This window comes from Ambystoma mexicanum, chromosome 10 (assembly GCF_040938575.1).
Source record: "Ambystoma mexicanum isolate Mex_15411 chromosome 10, UKY_AmexF1_1, whole genome shotgun sequence".
Lineage (NCBI taxonomy): Eukaryota > Metazoa > Chordata > Amphibia > Caudata > Ambystomatidae > Ambystoma > Ambystoma mexicanum.
Genome location: NC_090932.1, coordinates 58,727,673 through 58,749,707, shown reverse-complemented (window position 1 = coordinate 58,749,707; position 22,035 = coordinate 58,727,673). Strand labels below are relative to the sequence as shown.

At 47.3% G+C, this 22,035-nt stretch overlaps 1 protein-coding gene across 3 annotated transcripts in view; it reads right to left on the bottom strand.

Moving 5' to 3' along the window:
• The window catches only part of TFRC (transferrin receptor), an 858,836-nt gene that overhangs the window by 197,893 nt on the left and 638,908 nt on the right, over window positions 1–22,035 (bottom strand). For all 3 annotated transcript variants that reach the window (XM_069617499.1, XM_069617501.1, XM_069617500.1), the window contains exon 16: window positions 16,887–16,971. In XM_069617499.1, the coding sequence (XP_069473600.1) occupies window positions 16,887–16,971 (85 nt within the window). The remainder of the gene's footprint in view (window positions 1–16,886; window positions 16,972–22,035) is intronic.

Here is a 22,035-nt window from a genome sequence, read left to right as displayed (position 1 = left end):
CACACCGGACAATGGAGGGGACACAAACGCGTTGAAAGGAACACCCTCGCGGTGATCGGCGGCGACGTGGGCGGTGCAGGCCGTGGAGACACAGATAAGCCTTTGGGAGAGCGTCAGCGCGTCTCTGTGGGCACCGATGACCTAACGCGGGCCTGGGAAACGGTCGGCGACGGTCGGCACTAGGACCCGCCTGAGCTGACTGGTGCAACGGACTACGTGCTTTGGCCCTGACCTTTGAGGGACACTCGGATAGTGGCTGATCCTACGACGGGGTCGCGTGTACGGGCCCACGGCTTACAACGGCTGTGGAATGGCGAACAAGGCCGTCAGACAGAGAGCAAAACAGCCCACATTGGACGAGTTTACCAAGACACCGACGGGCCCAGAGAGTGCTCGGACCAAGGAGAAGCCACCCATGGCCGCGGCTGGCCCAAATCAGGACGTGCTGGCTGCTCTCGCTGAACTGAAAGCGGACTTGAAAAGCGCTTGGGAGGCCAAGCTTGAAATGGTGGTGGCGGACCTGAAAACAGCGCTCGACCTCAAAGTCGGAGAAGTTCTGGAGGAGGTGAACCTACTTCGACAGGATGTGAAGGCCCTATCGGAGCGCACAGAGAGCTTGGAAAAGGAGGGCAGCGCCAACACGGCAGATTGTGCCTCACACAAGGCCGACCTGCATATTTTGGAACAGAAAGTACGCAACTTGGAGAACAGGGCCGAAGAAGCGGAGGGGCGCGCCCGAAGGAACAATATCCGTGTTGTGGGCATCTCGGAAGGATTTGAGGGTCATAACCCCACGGACTTCATTGAAAATATGTTGCTCCAAGAGATCACCGGGGGTGCGCTGTCGCAGGGTTTTGCGGTGGAGCGAGCACATAGAGCATTGGCTAGGAGGCCTCCACCGGGCGGTCCGCCCAGGCCAATGATAGCCAAAATCCTTAACTACCGTGACCGGGAAAGGATTTTAGAGCATTTTCGTAAAGGAGGAACCATCAAAAGGGGGGAGGCCACTATAACGGCCTACCCAGACTACACCATGATGGTGCAGAGGAGTCGGATGAACTTCGGGGCGGTCAAGAGAAGATTGAGAGAGGCAGGGAAGAAATATATGCTCCTCTACCCGGCCAAACTAAAGGTGATCCACAATAATAGATCCCTGTTTTTTGAGTCACCGGAGGAAGCCATGGGTTGGCTGGACATGCAGGGCAGCCCCCAGGAGTCGGAGGTCCGGGCGGATGAAGGTGGCAATGAGAGATAAGTGCTCTACGACGAGAGAGGGTGTTGCCGGAGACTATGGGACTTGACTATAGTTATTGCTATGGCCTGGGGAGGTCGGGCCTGGAACTGGATGTTAAATGCACTGTTTGCACTGTAATTGTTGTCGTACATGGGAGCCTTTCGGGGCTGGTCCATTCACCCCCGTTTAGTATTTCTTAGTTAAGTGGCCGCTAGGGCGACTTTACCCTACTGGGCTCTGTGTGTAACAGCCGGAACTAGATGTGGGGGGGCCTGAGTTCCCGGGATGGAGCTGGGCAACAGTTGGGGAGGGAGTTGGGGGGGAGGGGATGGGCAGGTGGAATGGGGGGTGTGGGGGCAGTTGGGGTGTACATAGTGTTGGGAGGTTTGAATGGGATGGCGAGCCCTGAGGGAAGATTTTGGATGAGACTTCTGGATAGCATGAATGAGCAGGGATGGTCGGGGGGGAGAGTGCAAGATATCAGTACATCATGGGGGAGCTAAAATTGTTAACATGGAACGTCAGGGGCCTCAATAGCTACCTTAAACGGAACAAAGTTATGTTGTACTTGAGGCGACAAAAAATAGACGTCGCATTACTGCAAGAGACGCATTTGACCCGAGACAAATTAGAGCTGGTGAAGAAAAAGTGGGGTGGAACGGTGGTAGGATCCGCGTACTCAGCTTATGCTAGAGGCGTGCTGATCTGGGTGGCGCCGCATGTCCCGTTTCAACTGCAGCAGGAACGTGTGGATACTGAGGGGCGTCTGGCTATGGTGAGAGGGGTAGTCGAGAACAGAGAGATGTGTGTAGTGAACACGTATGCCCCGAACCAGGGCACGGCAGAGTACTTCCGGACCATGAGTACCAACTTGAGTTGGTGTGTGGGGAGTGTGGTGTTCTGGGGAGGGGATTTTAACTGTGTGTTGGACCCGGGGATGGACAGATCCGACGATAAGGTGATTAGGCCCGCCCCGGCAGCCCGGGTGCTGCGGACGCTGCTGCGGGACTTTGAGCTCGATGACGTGTGGAGGACCAAGCACCCCAATGAGAGACAGTACTCGCATTACTCGGCCCCGCAGCGGTTGCACACTAGGCTAGACTATATTTTTGCCACGTCGGACGTCTTGGGGGATGTGTCTAGTGCGGAATATAGAGCGAGGGTCCTCTCGGACCACTCGCCTATGGTGGTGGGATGGCAATATGGCCGCCCCAGAGCGCGGATCCCGACGTGGCGCCTGCGCGCAGAGGCGCTTAAAGACCAGGTTTTTAGGGAAGACATGCAGGAGGAAATAGTTAGCTATTTCGATACCAACACTGGCAGCGTTGACTCGGCGGGAACTCTGTGGGAGGCCTTTAAGGTTGTGGTACGAGGGGTGGCGATTGCTAAATCGAAAGGTTTGCAGAATGGGGCCCTGGTCGATTTACAGAAGGCGGAGAGAGAGCTGGAAAAGGTGCTGAAGAGCGAGCATATAGATAACGAACTGGTGCTTAAACTGCAGCAGCAGTGTACAGAACATTGGGGGAGGCTCTGTAATCTAAATTACAAAAAGTATATTGAAAGGCAACATGCGGGAGGAGATAAAACGGGTCGTCTTTTGGCATGGTTATATAAAAGAGAAACCCCGAGGCCCCCGATTAGGACAATAATTAGAGAGGATGGGGAGCAGATAGATACCCAGGAGGGTGTCAATGAGGAATTCGTAAATTACTATAAAGCATTGTATGGGGATCCGGGTGGCGGCGACCGGGAGGAAATGCTGGAGACCCTGCAAGATATCGGGCTGCCCAGGGTGAGCACGGAGGAGAGAGAGGAACTAGATGCCCCAATAACACTAGGGGAGTTGGAGGCGGTCGTCCGGCAGCTACCCACTAGCAAGACCCCAGGAACGGACGGCCTGCCCAGTGAATTTTATAAAACTTTTGGAGCGGAAGTACTCCCCCGATGCTTGATATGCTTAATGAGGCGTTCGAGAAGGGGAGGTTGCCGGAATCGCTCAGGGAAGCGATTATTATACCGCTCCCTAAGCCTAATAAACCCGGGCATAGTTGTGGGTCGTACAGACCAATATCTATGCTGAATCAGGACAGCAAAATACTAACGGCTGTCCTGGCCAACAGACTGCTGAGGGTGATAGGCAAACTGGTACACCCGGACCAAACGGGATATGTCCCGGGGAGAAACATTGCCCAAAACCATAGACGACTCCACCGGGTGATTGAAATGGGATCTAACAGTGATGGGGAAATGGCGATAGTGTCGTTGGACGCTGTTAAAGCCTTTGACTCGGTTAATTGGAAGTGGCTGCTGGCGGCCTTGAGAGGATACGGACTGGGACCAGGATATATTAGATGGGCGGAGCTGCTGTACAGCGCTCCGCTGGCTAGAGTTCGGACGGGCATGATTATATCCGAGAGATGGCAGCTTAGTAGAGGCACTAGACAGGGGTGTCCTTGGTCCCCGATGTTGTATATCTTGGCCCTGGAGCCTCTGGCACTGTACTTGCGGCAGCAGTATGATATCGTGGGCATTGAGGTGGGGGGAGAAAACCATCTGATATCCCTGTATGCGGACGACTTGTTATTGTACTTGAGTCATCCGGAGGAGAATTTACAATATATCCTGGACGTGATGGGGAGATATGCGAGGTTGTCGGGCATAGCGGTCAACCCCCAGAAATCGTACATTTTCCCGTTGGGCTGTTATAGGGGTGTTCCCACGGAGCGGCTGCCGGTGCTCCAGGTGCCCTGGTCAGTCAACACATTCCGTTACCTGGGAATAGATATCTACCACACGGTGGAGGAAGAATACAAGCGCAACACAGAGATGGCGGTTGAGAAGATACGCGCATGTATGAGCTTTTGGCAGAAGTTGCCCCTAGCGATGATGGGGCGTGGGGCGATGATCAAGATGGTAGTTCTGCCTAGGCTGCTACATTACTTTAGCAACATCCCATACATGATCCCTAAGGGTTTTTTCACTAAAATAAATGGGGTTTGCAGAGAGTTTCTGTGGCATGGTACTCGTAACAGAGTAGCGCTCTGGAAGTTACAGAACTTTCATGAAAAGGGGGGAGTCAAACTCCCAAACTTTGAGGCGTATTACATAGCGAGCCAACTACAGTTTGTGTCTAAATGGCTGTCCGACGAAGAGACCCCAGAACTTAGACTATTCGGGCAAGATTGTGCCCCATTTTTCTTAAAGGAGGTCATTTGGTTGCCCGAGGCTGTCACGAGAAGGTACCCGGCGATGGTGAAGCTGGGGTGGAAGGTGTGGAGACGGGCATGTACAATGATGGGTGACCCACTTCCGTGTTCTCCGCAAATTCCACTGGTTGCCCTGGCGAGGGTGGATGGACAGCTGAGGGAGATTATTAGGACCTACTGGGAATCGGTGGGGTTGGTGACATTGGGCGATGTGTGGCAGGAGGGTGCTATTAAGGGGTTTGTGGAACTTAGCGAGGAGATTGGATTGCACGAAGGCCAATATGTTACATACCATAGATTGGGGAAGAAAATTCGGGAACTGTGGCCTGAGAATATCATGGCAGACGAATCGGAGGTTACGATGGCGGGGATGTATGATACAACGGAAGGGGGACATGAAATTTCTAGGCTGTATGAGATGGTGATGTCGAAAGTTGGGAAGGAACTGACATGCCTACGATTGGAATGGGAGAGTGAGGTGGGGATCGAAATGGGAGATGGGATGTGGGAACGGGCTTTGGGGTACCACAGGAAAGTGTCTCGAAATGCCAGACTGCAGCAAATACAACTGTACGTCACGCACAGAGCGTACATGACCCCTCTGAGGATATCCAAATTTCGGAATGCAGGCAGACAGGCGTGCCCCAAATGCGACGAAGAAAATGCGGACATGACGCATATGTTTTGGGCGTGCCCAGTGATCGAGGGGTTCTGGAGGGAGGCGGCGCGCAAGCTGAGAGAGAGAGGGGTCACGTTTGCCATAGACACCGCCTGGGCATGCCTTCTGGGTGGGTTTCCCAGACCTCGACAGCAGAAACATGTAAGCAAACTGAAAGACTTAGCGTATGTGCTGGCCAAACGACGAATAGCCATGGGCTGGAAAAAATGTAACAAGCCACGGGTTGAGGTGTGGTGGAATGACCTACAGAAATGGGCGGAGGCTGAGACAGCGGTGTGGCAAGAGGCGAGTTGTATGGCTTGGGAGGAGGAACTGGGCTCTTTGATGGCATGGAAGACATTGATATCCTGCATATTCGGGACAGGGGTTTTGGGAGATCCAGATGATGACGATGCTCGCTCATGTGAAACAGAAGCGGAACAAGACATGGAAAATGGCTCGCGAGGGGGGAGGGATCAGGGGAGTAGTGCGCACTAATGGTTAAATGTTTATTGGAATATTGTTTATTGCACTGCTGTTGGGTTTGTATCATTGTTTGTGTTGAAAATTCAATAAAAAATAAAAAATAAAAAAAAAAAACGAGTGCTGTCGAGACAACCACTAGATCGTCCCACTTGCCTGACACCACTGGCTCGAGAGCCACTTTTGCATGGGGCGCATGCGCAGATGAGCGTGAGAAACTAGAAAGCAGGAAGGCATCATCCCCAGCAGCCACAAGGCCTTGCGTACAGTCAACTGGTGACTAGCTACATAGTGAGGGATATGGAACAGCATGTTTTGGACCCTCTCGGAGGGGAAGATAAGCCAGTCTTCTGTCTGAATTAGAGACCCCAGAAAATGTTGGCCATGTAATCCCACTGCTGCAGCAATGGGTTTACCTCCTGGAGAGTTGTCATTGTGAACTTTTGGAGTTTTGACATACTTGTTTATAGGTCTAGAACAAAGAGCATGGTAAGATCCTTTTTGCGTACAAGGAAGTACACTGAATAAATATCCTCGTTTACCAGGAGAAGGGGAGACAACTTTGATGGCGCCCTTTTCCAGCAGGACATGAACTACTTCTAGCAGGATGCGCAGGTGCTCTGGCGACAGGCGTCTGCTTCTTGGTGGGTGGTAGCGAGGTGGTCGGAGGATCTGTATACAGTACTCGTGGGCGATGGTCCTTAGTACCCAAAGATCTGATGTGATCCCCTCCCAGGCGTGAATAAATGGTGACATGCGACCCCCGACAGGGGAAGCGTGAGAGGAGACTTGTACAGGCGAGTCACGTGGAGGTGGAGGCCGGGGAGAAGAGTTTCTACCTTTGCCCTTGACCCTACGAGAGCATCTTTGCAGATACTGGAAATTGGCAGAGTAGCCCTGTCCGGAGGACCAGGGGCCACCCCTGAGCTGACCTTGGGGCAGGCGGGAGAAGGATTGGCCACAAAAGGACAGGCAGGCATTAAGGCCGCCGCGCTGGTGAAAAGGCTTAGCCGAAATCTGGCTAAGTGACTTTAATTTCTCATGCTCTTTTTGCAGTTTCCAGCGTGTCAAATAGGTTGGATTCCTCCACAGGCTTGTTAATTAAGAAGGCTTGTGTTTCAGGTTTGAACCCAGAGTTCTTGACTCAGGCATGACGCTTAAGTAGGGTGCCCTGAGCAACAGTGTGCCCTGCAGGTTCGGTCGAGTCTGGAGTGTTCTTCAGGATATTCTGGGTAACTAGTCTGCCTTCAGCCATGACTGCCAGCAAGCATGATCGGGTAGGCTCTGGAACTTCCTGAAGGCCATGCAGTACTAGGCCTCACTGAACATCACTGTAGCTCGGAAGGAGCGTGGTGTTAGCAATCCTCGTGGAGTACGCGGCAGAGGCAGTGATGCGCTTATCAAGGGCATAATGTTTTTTGCAATCCTTGTCTGGAGGGGATTCTGCCAAGATCAGTGGTACCCCTGCCTGCTTGCGAGCGGTTGTTACGACCAAGGAGTCCGGTGTGGCATGGCCCCTTATGTAGAGGGGGACACAGGGGCCTTGGCAAAATAATCTTTTCACACAGGGATTAACTCTGTGTAAGGGAAGAGGACAGTAAGGAAGGAGCCAGGCATCTTAATAGAATTTAATAAGGGAATGGCTTGGCTAACCAGAGCTTTTTCCTTGAGGAAGTCCTCCATGAAGTCCGAGTCAGGGGTGGCTTCGTGTGTAGCAATCTTAAAACCACCCACTAGAGGCTTGGAGGCCTATTTGCGCAACTTGACTCTACCAACGAATCAGACAAGTCAAACTGTTAAGAGAAAAAACGACATGCTCAAAAAATACCATTGCGAAGACTAAGGTTGATACTCTGCCATAGGTTGCAATCTCAAACGAAGATCAAGAAATACAAGATCTGCTAATCAATTTGTCAACTGAGTGTAGAAAGGGAAGGGATAGTAATTGGTACAAACATTGGTGAGAACTCGATTGAAGCACAAGATGAATCATTGTACATAGATTTATACGAGCAAGGTCATTCCATTAATTTAGAGAGCAATATTCTATCGTGTGAAGACATCTCGGAAATCGATCTAGAAATATCAATCCCCACTCGGACTCCAAAGGATAAAACAGACAGAACCACACACCAATCAGACAAGTTTCACGACAGCCCTGCTCGATCTTCAATTTGACGGAGAAACCGACATAGTGGAGATGCAATTTACTATGCAGCTTCTACTAGATCAAGTGATGGAGTTACAACCAATTTTGAATTTTGGGGTTTCGCCAACAAATGATTATCATTTTCAAAAATCCAAAATACAAATGACAAAAAAAAATCCAAGACAAAGCAGCATCTCAAAATTGCAATCTTCGAGAAACACCCTACATCAGCCTTTTATCCACCAAGATTTACTAAGTTCAATCCATTCGAGTCCCATAAGATCAGCGAATCAAATGAGAGCAAAAAGGAGAGAGCAAAGAGGCTAGCAATGGGGATTATAGAATTGACAGAAGACCAGGTGTAAAGCAACAACAACAATCACGAGCACCAGCTAGTCTATCTATATCCCTATGCTCATGGAACACGAGGGGATCACCACATCTCTTTAGAAATACCAACACAGATTTACAGTCCTTTGATGTGATGTCTACAAGAGACATGGATTGCACACCAACCAACATGTGATGGCTTCATAACGATGATAAATCCCGCGATTGAGAGAGTAAAAGACCGCCCTTCAGCAGAGCTTCTAACAAGGCAAAGGAGAAGATAACGATAGTCATACAATCCTAACGCCTTCACACAAATTACAATACTAGAGCCATTGTCATTAGTGAACACAAATGAAGTTTGCCATACTCATGAAAGTAAGCTGGAAAGATTTGCTTTGATAAACCTATACTGGAGCTCAGCTGCAATTCATGAGACAACATTCATCAACACAGTTCTATCAAACACCGATCTGCAGATAAAGTATGCTGAAATTGAAGTAATATGCGGCAATGTAAATATACACCTACTTAACCCAGCTGGAACTAAGATCTGCACTGGAATATGTATGGAAAAAGGAAATGGACAAGCAAGACATGACTCGCCAATGTGCAGTTTACAGAGGATTCACAAGTTAAGCCAACATGGGTAGGCATCCATACAACTTCTCTCTTGGATTATATTTATATCCCCGAAACCATGAGAGCAAAAATTAAAATGCAAGTGATTCCACCTCAATTTAGTGACCATCACAAAGTGACGATGCAATGGGAAGTGGTCCACCACGATCTCAAACACAACAGTTACCTCAACTATTACTAAACAATGGTCTCAACCTGCTTATTGCTGATTTGCAGTTAGGTACCTTAAAAGAAACCCTTCTCAACACAAAACTGTTGGACAGAGAAAAACTGGAGTATGATTAATACCATTCAAGTCTAATAAAAATTGCAAACAGAAGCAGAGAATGAAACACGCCCACGTGTACAACATTGCATGAAAAGAAAAAGATTTAAGAATGAATATTAAAGATGCTGCAAATTTGAGCCCAAAACAATGTACAACAGTAGCAAAACAGCTTAAACAACAATAGAAGGAAGTGGGTTAAAAAACATCATGCACAGATATTACAAAATTACTCTGAAAATATGCGAAAGGAACTAAACCAAAGAAACACCACAGATTTGTGGAATTTAATCAATGGTAAAGAAGGTCAAACAAATAGATTAATCTCTGGTGTATCAGAAGCTGATTGGGTGGTACATTTTGCAAATTTACACGGCAAGCTAAAGTGACCACAGATCCTCTAAACACCTGGGACATGATCTGGGACCACAAGGAAATTGTAAACCACATTGAACATTTAAATGGCTCACTAGCCCCAGGGACAGATGGCCTTAGTAACGCTGTCATTAAGAAGTTCCCAGAGGTATGGGCTGACATCTACCTCCATTTATTTAACATTAATAATCTTGCCGAGGTTCCAAAGACATGGAAAACCGATATTAATTCCTATTTACAAACAAGATGCAGGAATTTACCCTCGAACTATCGCCCAATTGCCCCTTTTTTTTTAACACATTTTTATTAATTTTGCGAGAAAAACATTATTCAATACATTGCAAACATACAAACATAAATCACAGGTCATACATTTGATACATTGTATGGGTACTTCAACACATCTCGTTTCATTATGTATACAGATCAAGTTAGTCTTACACAATTGCCGTTCACCATGACATTCCAATGCGTTTCACTAGTTTTCTTCCCATCTTTGCCAAGCCGTATGAGCCTTTCCGGGGCAGTCTCTAGCCGTGTATACCCTGTTCTCCATTGCGATACACGCATCCACATCTGCCACCCATTGATCATATTGTGGAGTGAGGTTCGAGCCCCACAATTGTGCTACGTTCCTTTTAGCAATTCCTGTAGCCGTTGAAAATAATAGTTTCTCAAAGCGAGACATCACCACCCCCCTCCACTCCCAGTATCACCAATTTCGGATCCATGGGTACTGCTCGGCCCATAACCATTGAAAGCCTATTACAACATTTCTGCCAGAAAAGTTGAATTTGTGGGCATTCCCTCAGGATATGGAAGAAGGTTTTCCCCTCTTGAAATCTCAGGAAGTTGGGGTCTTATTTTACCCCATTGATATAGCGCCACCCTTGGGTAGTATATCCTATGTAATATTTTAAGTTGTACAAGTCTGATTCTGGCAGAGATGGCAGTTTCCCTGGGATACATTAGGGCTGTGGTCCAGTCCTCAGGTTGTAATAGGCCCCCATCTTTTTCCCATTTGGCTTTCAAACTAGAGAGCTGCTGTTGCGAATGAAGAGAATGCGTTGTACATTATAGAAGTTGGTTCAACATCCACTCAATCTAGTACAATGTTTCTTTCAATTGGTGTGCATTCAGGCATATCAGAAAGGTCCGGCAAGTGTGTTCCCAGTGCGTTGGACATTTCCCTGTAGTGGAAGTGTTCTGTCAAAGGTAGATCAAACTGATATACTAGATTCTCGAAGATGTAATACATTTTACCTCCATGTATTACATCACTGACCTTGGTTACTCCCAGCTCGCCCATTTTGGAAGCACATTGAGTTTGGGTAAGTATCTGTTCTTCCACAACGGTTGGACCGGGGTGATATTCCCTTCCCAACCTATGTGGCTTTGTGCTTCCACCCATATCTGTGCCCTGTGTGCTGCCATTGCGCAAGGAGGTGGGGCCAAATTGCCCTTTTAGATCCTTTGGTCAAAACTTGTGGGATTCCTACTCAAGAAACTATCCAATTGGGCTTCTTAGAACGGATGTCTTGACCCAAGACAAACCGGTTTCACAAAGAATGTCATTGCAAATGTCAATTTAATACTGCTAAACTGCTTAAAACATGAAGCATTGAGGAAAAAAGATCAATACCTATGCAATTTTTGTGGACCTACAACTAGCCTTTGATTCAGTGAATCGACAGAAGCTCTGGGAAAAACTGACAATGTGGAATTGTCCGAAAGATTTAATAGAACCAATAAAAGCCCTCCATTCCCAAACCTCGATCCGGGTAAGGCCATCATTAGAGGGCGTGTTAACAATTTCAACAATGAATGGCTTAAAACAAGGCTGCCCCTTGGCTACAATGCTATTTATACAGTACATTTCAGATTTCGGAACAAGCCTAGCAATGATAACTGGAGCTCCACTGAACCTGAATGCCACCAGAATCACATATGTTATACGCGGATGATATTGTCTTGTTTGACAAGACAACTTACTGCTAAACCTAGTACATTATACCAAACTGAATAACTTAAACATCAATAGAAAAAACAGTCAAATATTTGGGCATTTGGGTGAACCAATCTGAAATAGATACAGCATGGTCAGAACATCTAAAAATCAAGACTTTCCTTGGCCCGCCAAGGATTAGCTATCCATAAAAAATATGGAAAATATTTGATAAAAAGAAACCAGTGATAACATTCTAGCGTCAAAAGGTAATAGCCATTCTGACATATGAAGTGAAACTGTTGAATAGATCGTGGGAAATCTGGAATCAAATAAAAGCCATTTTCTGGAGGAAGACACTCATTACCAGCATCATACCCAATGCCGCGAATCAGATATGAGCTGGCTATACAATCTTTGGAATCCATAGTCGATTGAACACATTTAGGGCCTCATTACACGGTAGGCGGTAAGGGTTTACCGGTACCAGTATTTTACCGTTACCAGTAAATCCTTACCGCCTTACTACGAGGTCCCTTTGCGGGTTGGGGAATTAAACGCCTGCTTTTGCAGGCGTTAAAAACCAACCCGCAAAGGGACCCAGGGCGCTAATTACGGTACCGCAATTTGCGGTTCCGTAATTAGCGCCTTCCCCATTCTCATTATGCCCTATGGGGCAAAAATGGGAATGGGGAAGGGCAATGGTGGAAGGGGGAATTACCACCCCGCCAACCTTGGAATGGGGCGGTAATTCCCCTTTCCACCAAAGCGGTGCCGGTATTTTACCGGCATGAACCATGGCGCTAATAGCGCTATGGTTCTCCGCCTACCGTGTAATGCGGCCCTTAGACTTATACAGGAAAACACTCAGAGGATAACATCACTCCAATAGACATCTTGCGTGAGAGGCCAAATTCAATAAATGACACTGATAAATATATGGAAAAAATCATGCATACAATGGATGGAAAATGTGGAAGTAACAAGTGAGATGTTAATCAACCGCTCACTTAAAGTAAAGCCAAAAATCCAATGTAAAGATTGGATAGGCACTTTAGCAGAAAAAGCGCAGTATCAGATGGATATTCATTCAAATATAGAAGAGCGCTGAACCAACTGCCTCAATATTGATCTGTTTCCGGATCGGCATATGAGGAATACATTCTTAAGATTAAGATTGAACCTCCTGCCTACGCGTGAATACCTCATGTCTACAAAGCAGCTATCCGCTGAAGATGCTTTCTGTAGATTTTGTAGTCAACGAGAACAAAAAGAAACCCTTTTTCACCTCATCATGGAATGTCCGGCAGTGAAGTGTAAAAGACAAATATTTCGCATTAATGCTCCCACAACAAGCTAGACAGATGGATTGCAATAAACTATGGGCATACTGTTCTAGGGAATGGTAAAGTGCTTATTTATAGAGTAATAGCAGTAAAGGACTATGAAGAGATGTTAATTGAATAATCTTTGCAGTATATCAAGTTCACAGAGATATATAAATGACCTTGAAAAAATTTACTAAGTATAATTGACTTTTTCCTTTTCTTTGTTAACTTCCTTTTTCAATGAGAATGTAAAGTTTGTGATCAAACAAAATCAGTTTAATAAAAAAATAAATGGTCAGCTGCTCTTTAAGGAGTTAAACAGCATTTGGTCGTCAACTGACAAATCTCTCTGCAGGGGAGTAGTGGGGGGGATCCAGACAGATATGTCTAGGTCAGTGTTATGTGGCGGTGTGTGCCACGAGCCCTGGTCATCCGCCTGATCCCAGTCTGGGTATTGATTAACGGGATCTTGGTCATCAAGGTAAAAACCTCTAAGAAACATCCTGACCTGGGTCCTCAGGGTCGTCCCCAAAAAATGATTAACGCAGTGTTCCTGTGGTTCCTCCAAAGAGGGAAACTGGGCACTGGGGGAGGGAAGTTTCAGAGATTTATGGGGTGGGGGGGGATGTGGCAGGAGTCCATTTCCCTATGTCTCTTCAAGGCACTGTCATACTGGTCTGAAAGGTTGATGAACTCAGACATATTAGCCATACACTGTTCAAACCTCTCCCATGCCCATTCTGAGGAAGCCGAAGTGTCACAGGGTGCAAAGGGCTGCCTGCAAGGGGTGAACCCTTATGTAATGACATAGAAAGTGGCATGGGGGCCTCAGAATAGAACCCCCCGGGCAGAGCGGGTCCCCATGGTGTCCCCAGCTGTCGAAACGGTACCCGAAAGCATCTTGCAGAGCTTCGGAAGCACCATCGACCGCATAGAGGGTTTCTGCGCACCTGTAGGCGTTGCTGGGGTTGGCGAGCCGAGTCCTACGGCGTTAGAGCGCCTATGGACGGTTGGTCGACTGTAGTGGGAGTTAAGGGAACCCGCCGTTCCAGAGGAAGCTGTATGCTCATTTGCCTGCCGCGGGTGTGGTTGCGTGGAGGGCGCCGAACAGTAAGGTTCAAAAAGGCACCACCGAAGCCTTCGTGGGGCTACGGGCATTGAGGTTTTCTTCAATGAACCAGTCAAAGAGGACTTATGGCTTGTGTGTTTAGTTACACGTGGTGTGTGGGTGCCCTTGTCGCTGGGGTGCAACATCCGCATAGCAGGTGCCTGCCTATCTGGGCTGGGGATGGACACATGGGAGCTTGTATGCTCTGTGGAAAGGTCAATTGCTTCTGAATCGGAGCCATGGCTGCTGATGGGAAAAGTTTTTGGCCTGCATAATGTAGGCCACCCATTGCTTAGTCCGTCTGTTTCAGCGTCTTAGGCCGAAAAAGTTTACAAGCCCTACATGAGTGCTCGCCGTGGTCACGAGGAAGACACTTGTTGCATTGGCGATGGGTGTCTTTCTAGGGAAATTAAAGGAGTCATCTCCATAGCAGAGGTTAGCGGCAGCCAGACCAAGAGGTAAAGGAGAGTGGTGAAAGAAATGCATTCTCAGAGAAAAATAAACCAGGGCTCACTCTCCCTACTGTTAAGGCCAGGCCTGAGTGCCAAGGCCACTAGGTCAACAGTCGCCGAGCAGTATGTAGATTTAGGCGTTGACAGCAGGAAACCCACGTTACAGCCGTCGAGATGGTCGAAGTTGACTGAAAACCAACTTCGTGTGCTCTGCTAACAGCACCAACACTTGCAATTGAATTAATAAAAGAAACAGATAAGTAACAATCAGCTAGAGAACCAATATTTACAAAATAAACATTTCAATACACAGGGTACACGACCTTACAAAAGTCCATCCCTAGCTAGAAAAGTGGCGTGTGGGGGGGGATGGCCTAAACTAACAAGTCCCAAAGTAGTTTGCTTCAGAAGGCTAGAAGTTTTTTTAAAGTCTGACCAAGTGTTGGCAAAGCCAACAAGCAGTTTGTAATGGTCTAAAAGTTAAAGAGCAATTGGAGAAAAGGTCTTTACACAACCTCTCCCAATCCAACCACCTTTGGGAATTCTAGAGGAGAACCCTAGAACTCTGATCATGGTCAGGCAAGGGAGAGGTAGGATAAGGAATTTACATACGTTCAACCCTGTAGGAGGTAGGGGTGGTGCAGGATGTAGGAACAGTAATGTTAACTCGCCCCATGCGCGCAGATTCAATCAGGAACATATTAGAAATTCCAGGAATTGCTGGGCACCCTTTCCTCATTCCTTGGTTTGGCCGAGAAAGTCCAGGGGTGCCGGGTCACTGGTGCAGTGGCCACTTTCAGCTTGAGGTTTTTTGTCTGACTAGATGGCATTTCCATGCTCTGTGGATCCGTTCTGGGAAATGGACACCTCTGCTAGGCTGAAAAAGGACAACCACCCCGGCGACAACCTCAGGATAACCAGGACGGGCCTTTAAGGCGTCAATCAGCAATGGCAACTTCAAATAAATGGCAGACATTACCCCACATGGTGGAAACGGACTGTTCCTGCAAGGCCCCTCTGCGCTGGAGAGCTGCAATACGAGGGGTCTGCAGAGTATTGCACCCATAATCAGGAAAGCGACTGAGGCAGAGATGTAGCCCACAAGGAAGATGGTCAGCTGAAAGGATGGTTCAGGGACACTTCCAAAAGGCTTCCAAGGGCAGGGACCACAAGCAGGAGTAGAGACCGGTTGTTCCTACCAGTGCAGGGGTAAAAGTGCAGATTAAGGCCTCCTGCAGATCAGCAAAGGAGCAGGGCTTCACCAGGGAAATGGATAAGAAGCCTGGAAGTTGCACTGCCAATTTTCAGTTCAGCAGGATACTACTCTTCGTAAGGGGCCTGGCTCAAATGATATGATGAATGGCTCAAAGAGTCCTTTGATCCAGGATTCAAGCTGGAGCCACCAATAGTAAGGATCTCCACTATTGAAAATAGCAGGGGCTGTCCAATCCTGGACAGCCACTAGGCACCACATCTGCCCAGCAACAGACTGACTTGGAGGTGGACTGGGACCAGACTGGCAGTCACATCATCTGGCCACAATAACCCATTGCCACTGTACCTAGTGTTGAGGGATTTCCAAAATAAACCCTGGGGTGGATTTTGGGAGGTCAACCTATTATGGTTAACAGGAAATACACTGAAGTCTAGCCAAACCAAATGAAGGTAGTTAGCAGAGCAGCAAAAGGTAGACTCAGGAGGGGTGCGAGTGGTCTAGGGCTACAATGAGACCTACCCAGCACTCCAATAATATCAATACGACAGAGAAAACAAACATACAATTAATTAAGTAAAGCAACCTCTTGGTAATTATGGTCACACAACTAGGTTCTAGAGAGAACGCCAACACTTTACCTAAAACAGTTTATAGCCGGGTTATCACCAATACTAACCAGTGCAATACAGGTGAAGTATTCAAGCTTAGAAAAAACCCAGCGAAAACAGTTATGAGCAACCCTAGAATAAATGCCTAAAACTAGACCAGCCCAGAGATGGAACAAGGCCTTGCGAATGAGGGGTGTAAGAGGGGAGTGGAGACCATCAGTCTTGATCCCTGCTCAACGATTCGTGCCTTCCTAGTCTTTGGAAAGGTCACTGGAACAACCAGCGGACTGCCCAGCTCCTTTATGAGGTACCCTGCTGCAGCAGTCACCGTTCGAGTGCACCCTTGGAACTTGCTAGTTCTTTACCTTTTACTAAAAGACACCCGCAGCCTTCTTGAATAAAACACAACATGTGCTGAGCTTGATCCTTAGTTTGTGCATTGAGGATTGCCTGTCACAGTCTGATCGTGGTGACTCCAGTTGCAAACCTCCATACTTTTGAGAAGTCATCGTCTGCAAGGGTCTGCTCAAACAAGTGTGGCCGAAAGAGTATGGGGCCTAGGGGTATAATCATGCTACTGATTTTATAAAATGACATGTTTGCTGGCCTCAACCACCCCTCCTAGGACTGGATATTGAAACTAGAGTACCATAAAGGTGGTCTTCCATCACAACACCTCTGGAATACGCCAGCATCCTATTGGAGCCCCCACATTGGATACATTTAAGGAGAGAATTGAAAACAATTCAGGCTAGCAAAAAGAAAGCATTGTGCTCCAATATTGGAGGAGTTTGAAGAAAACCTCAAGCACCTATAGTCCTGGACACACAAAAGGCTTGGATAGGATCAAACATTAGAAAGAGCATTCTTTGATAATAAACGCCTACCTTTTGAAAACTGAAGGCAACTGCTGGAATTCCAGAGTAAGCGAGAAAGGGGTATGCTGCGTTGTCCATGGTGAGCGGTGTGGCACTGGTGAGAAGTGGAACAAACATGAATGTAGAACAACTTGTAAATAAAACAGGAGCAACAGTGTTAAATCAGTTTTTGTACCACCTTCGGTTGAGAAAGCTACAATCACTAACCCTAGGGGAAGGCCAACACCCGATAAGGGAAGCCAAACCTTTATGCGTGGGCAACATGGTCAGAGTGACCAGATAACTCTCAGGTAGGGGTAGTTTATTGACAGAGGTACAAATAGTCCACATACCAATCTAGAAAATGCACAAATATACTGAAAATATGGGGTATCCACATTGTAGTAAGGTTACGTAGTTTTTAACCATTGTTTGTGAAAACGGTTATAAAAAACAGTTGATAAAAACCTTTTGAAATGACAGTATGAGCTGGAGATTTATGCGCCCTGGGGGTTTGAGATTGAGGTTCTCATTTCAAAATCCAGGGTTTTCTGTCCAATTGGGAACTCGTCCATGAATGACAAAGGATGAAACCTTATCCATTGTATCCTCAAACCGCTCTCTAGTCCAAGGCCCAGTTTTAGGTGTTTCTGCTAGTGGAAACACTTGCTTCTGGATCTTCCCTTTGACTTTTCTTTTGTAAAGATTGAAATAAGGGTGAGGTTGCCTTTGAATATGTAGCGACCTCTTTAGGGGCAGCTGGTTGTGGGGGACATGGGCAGGCTTGGGGCAAAGTTACATCCTAGGATGCTCGGGCGTGGGAGATTACAGATGGTGGCTGGGTGTTGGGGGAACCCGTAAAATGCATCGTTTTCCTTAATTCTCCTTCTCAGAGATGTGCAGACTTTGGTGCTACAAATGGCGGTTTGGGCTCTAACCCAGGCCAAGATAGTGGGTTAGCTAAGCAGTGATCCAATTTAGAATGTTGAGGGCAGGTTGCAAGCTCAGACTGTTTCCAACTGCCTTTCATCAACAAACCATGAAGAGTCTGGACGTGTATGTTGGAGCTCCTTCCCCAAGGCCTAACTTTTGAAGTAACAAGAAAACCATGAAGCAGAAAATGATGTGTGGGAGAAAGAATTCACTGCAGGATAATCTGGTGGGACCACAGAAAATAGGAGAGCACAGCTCTTAGCTTTGGAGTTCAAGTTAAAGTTTGGTTATTGCTTAAAGCAAGTCTCTGGCAGAAAAAAACTATAGCACTTGTAAAGAAAAGGAACCGTTTAGAATAAAAAAACAATTCTTTCAAAAGACGCCTGAGGCAGCATTGCACATTGGTAACCTTTGATCAACTGAGCAAGGCAGGGTTTCCCTTTTGCGTGGTTTAAGAGCCACGGAGAACTTAAAAGGGATTTTTTGAAGCATCTGCCTTGTTTAATGTGACTCAGACTTTTTAACTTCAAGCGATCTCCTGCGTAGTGTAAATGGATAGTTTCTTGAAGTCACGCAAGGTCTTCGCAGCGCGGTGTAGAAACGTTAAAAAACCACCAACAATAGGAATACACCACGGCTCTGCAGTATTTACATCGTCTCATGTTCAAAGACATGTTCATTCTTGAATCGCGTGTGGAGTCTTTATAGTGGACTTCGGCAAGGCTTTTCTCTAGGAAACTGTTGGCAGTAACACTGAAGAAGGCCTAACTCGCGCACTAGAGTGCCTGTGGCCATTTTTTGTTTTTTTGAAGGGATATTTTGTTCTCTGGTGCGCATCAGTGAGCATTTGTGCAAGAAGGCTGGAATTTGAGTAGAGGCTGTAAATGCGGTTAGGTGCTAAAAGATAACAGATAGCAAAACTGCAGGTCAATTGCTGGAAGCGGTCAAGATAGGTTACAAAATGTTTGAGAAGTCTTAATATTCTGGTTAGTAAAACTCTAGAATTTGTGTGGATACAGAGACATGAGTGGAACTGGATGAAATATAAAGTCATGTGCTAAAGTTTAGTCTAGTCTTTGGTGGACAGTTTGAGCAGATTCAGCAATAAAAGTTCCATGCAAGGATTAACTCTGAAATCAATCCTCTGAGCTGGTGGCAGAGGAATCACAAGTAATAGCAAATAAGATCAAGGTGATTCGGTGGCAGAGGAATCACAAGTAATAGCAAATAAGATCAAGGTGATTCAGATGGAAAATGTTACTGATTGAAATGAAATGCATCAACCTCTTTAATTCCTGTGCAAGGTGCTTTAGCAAGAAGTCAGAAGAGCTCCTGTGTCGTTTGTTATTTTCTTCACTTCCCTTTCCCCTCAGGCTGATCTGTAACGTACAGTGTTTATAGTCTGTAGGTGCAGAACCGTCAGAGGGAATGTGGGGTTCGGCAGCTCCCACAGAAGACGGGAGTTCAGACCATGACACTGATGCATCTTTCAGGTGTTGAGACGCCTCTATTTTTCCTTGATACTGGGTGATTTTTAGCGATTGATGCGCGTTTCAACATTAACGAAACACATTCTGTCGAGGGTTTAGGTAGTATGGTATTCTGTGCCCCTTTAGTTTTATCGTCATGCGCTGGACGCAAGAGCAAAAGCGCAGCGGTCGAAGCATCCCACCTCAGGGGTAGAGCGACTGGGCACAGTCTGCATTACCTTCAAAGGGTCAGCCCCTTTGGCCATTGAGAGAATGGCCCCACCATCTTGACAGTCGACGATTTGTCTTGCGCCGCCTGGGCCGCCTTTGGCAGGTCGGCTGCCTTTTCTTGCACCCTAGGATTCTCTGGCTTCTCCTGCAGCTTAGCCAGGTTGGCGGATTTCCTCTGAGGAGGAGCTGGATCGATTGAGGCAGATGGCGCCCTGCCCATCGCGGGGCCCGCTTGCGTGGTGACCGATGGAAACTGACTCACAGTGCTTGGCCTGGCCTTGGGCCCCCATGGATGGGGCGCCCTCCCAGGATTTAAAAAGGTGCCCCTTAGACCGGTCAGTCCTGGGTGAGGCATACCCCCGCTTGGGGCACGGGGCAGAGGCCTTGGCGCTGAGCCACGGCACCAGTCTACTGTGACGATTTTTCATGGTTCTCTTGGTGAACCATGAGACAGATCTTGCAATCTTCCTTCACTGTGGTCCGGATGGAGACAGAGGCACTGAAGGGGTTTGTCCTCCACAAACAGGTTCCGCATCCCGCAGCTGGAGCAGAGCTTGAAAAGGGAGCTTCCATCCTCCTCTTCCGATATGGGCCGGAGTACGCCTGATGGTCTTCTGGAAACTTGGATGAAACTAGACTATCCTTGCCCTTAAGGGGTGTTGAAATTCAAGAACAAACTGATCCCTGCTTGCCAGCCAATGGAGAGAAAGAGCACACATGCTCTGTTCGATAAATAGAACTTTCTCGAAAAGCACAAAAAATGTAGTATCACGGAGTAAAACACAAAAACTCCCAACACTTGAACGTGCAGTAAAAATCTGAAGATGGCTGCCAGAGTAGGGGCTAAGTGAGAGGGCAGTCATTGGTTGGGGGCAGTATGACCTAGAGTGCAGTAATTGGTTTACAAGAAAAATACAGTTTGTATGTGAAAGTCAAACTTTTCTTTTACAGAGGATTCCCGACCTGATTGGGAATATTCATGAGCATGTGAATCCATGCCGGAGAAGCAATTTTGCTTCTGTGACATATCCATAGATGTCACTTTTTACTTAGGGAAGGACCGTCCGGCCAGAGGGAGCAGTACTCTAGGCAGGCGAAGCCAAGGGACGGCGCCGTCTAGAGGAGACGCAATCGCTGCCAGGGACCGAATGCTGCAGAGTCGTAGAAGCACGCTGCAGAAGGGGAGAAGAGCACGGAAGACCGAAACCAAGTAATAAGTCCCACAAACCAACCAAAATCTACCGGGAGAGACCCTAAAAGGAACAAGGGTGACCGGGACGGTTGGTAGAGGAAGAAAAGAAACCCATGGGAACAAAGTCAGTTTCCCAAACCCCCAAGAAAGGTCTGGGACCCACAGAAAATAAAGATGATCATCCATCATCTTCATAGTCTCAGTACTTTTCAGGATCGTAAACCAGGTCTGCCAGAAATAAGAAAAAACACAGTACCTGGCAGGTTGGTGAACCAAGTCTGCCACACTACCAACAGATCGCACAAGTCTGGGACCGAAACCGGGAGTCACGTCTACAGTGGGATGACGAGAGGCGGGAAATACCAGGGGGAAGGGAGACATTCCCTCTGGTATTCTGACGTATGTATGTCACTCAGAAAAATAAGCCAGGGAAAGGCATTCCCCCCTGGTGTTGAAAACCACAGGAACAGAACCTGGGGGAGGGAGCCATCTCTCCCTCTCCCCCCCCCCCCCCCCACACCTCTGCATCATGCATTTAATATTTTTTTAAAAAATAACACGCCGAATACCGTACCAGAGTTCGGCTTTTAAGCGTGGATCCGGGATTCAGATATCTGTTGCTCTGCATGGTCTTGCTTCCAAGACCAGTGCGTTGCCCCTTTGGTATTCTCCGTGTGAGTTGTAAACCTAAAGAAAACCAGGGGAAGGTAGCCATTCCCCTTGTACTGGGAGTTGGAAAACTAACAGTGAGAGACTTCCTCTTTGTTTATGAAGAAAACCAGTCAAGAGCAGTATTGGAACTTTTACTTTACCCAATTTTGAGAACCCAGCTCATCACCAGGAGCTGGACATTAACCCTCAGTCAAGAAAGAAGCCATTCTTCTGGAGTAAGTCCTTAGTTTAATTAAGAGTGTAAGGGACAGAATTATGATTTTGACACTGGACTATTGATTTACAGGGATTATGACAGACACCTTAGTGGTTTAGTTGAGGCAGGGAAACACCTCCTAGTCATAGGGACAGAAGTTATTTTTATTTTTCACAAATCAAAGCCTTTAGCAAACACCATGCCACCCTTGTGTCGGTCTCATACTTATGCACCCTTCCATTTCCCTTTGTCAGGTGTGTACACTTGCCCCTCTTGAGTTAATGGCTGCAGCATCCTTGAATGGCAATACACAAACTGCCATACCACCAGTTATAGGTGGCAAGAAGAGTAGACTATGGCAAAAAGAAAAAAGTTTGCAAAACAAGTGGGACCCAGTGAGCTGTAGAATGGTGCCCAATCCCAACAGTGTGGAGAAAATGACTGGCAGGCCAAGGTGCAGTGTGGTGTCAGAAATTACAGTGCATG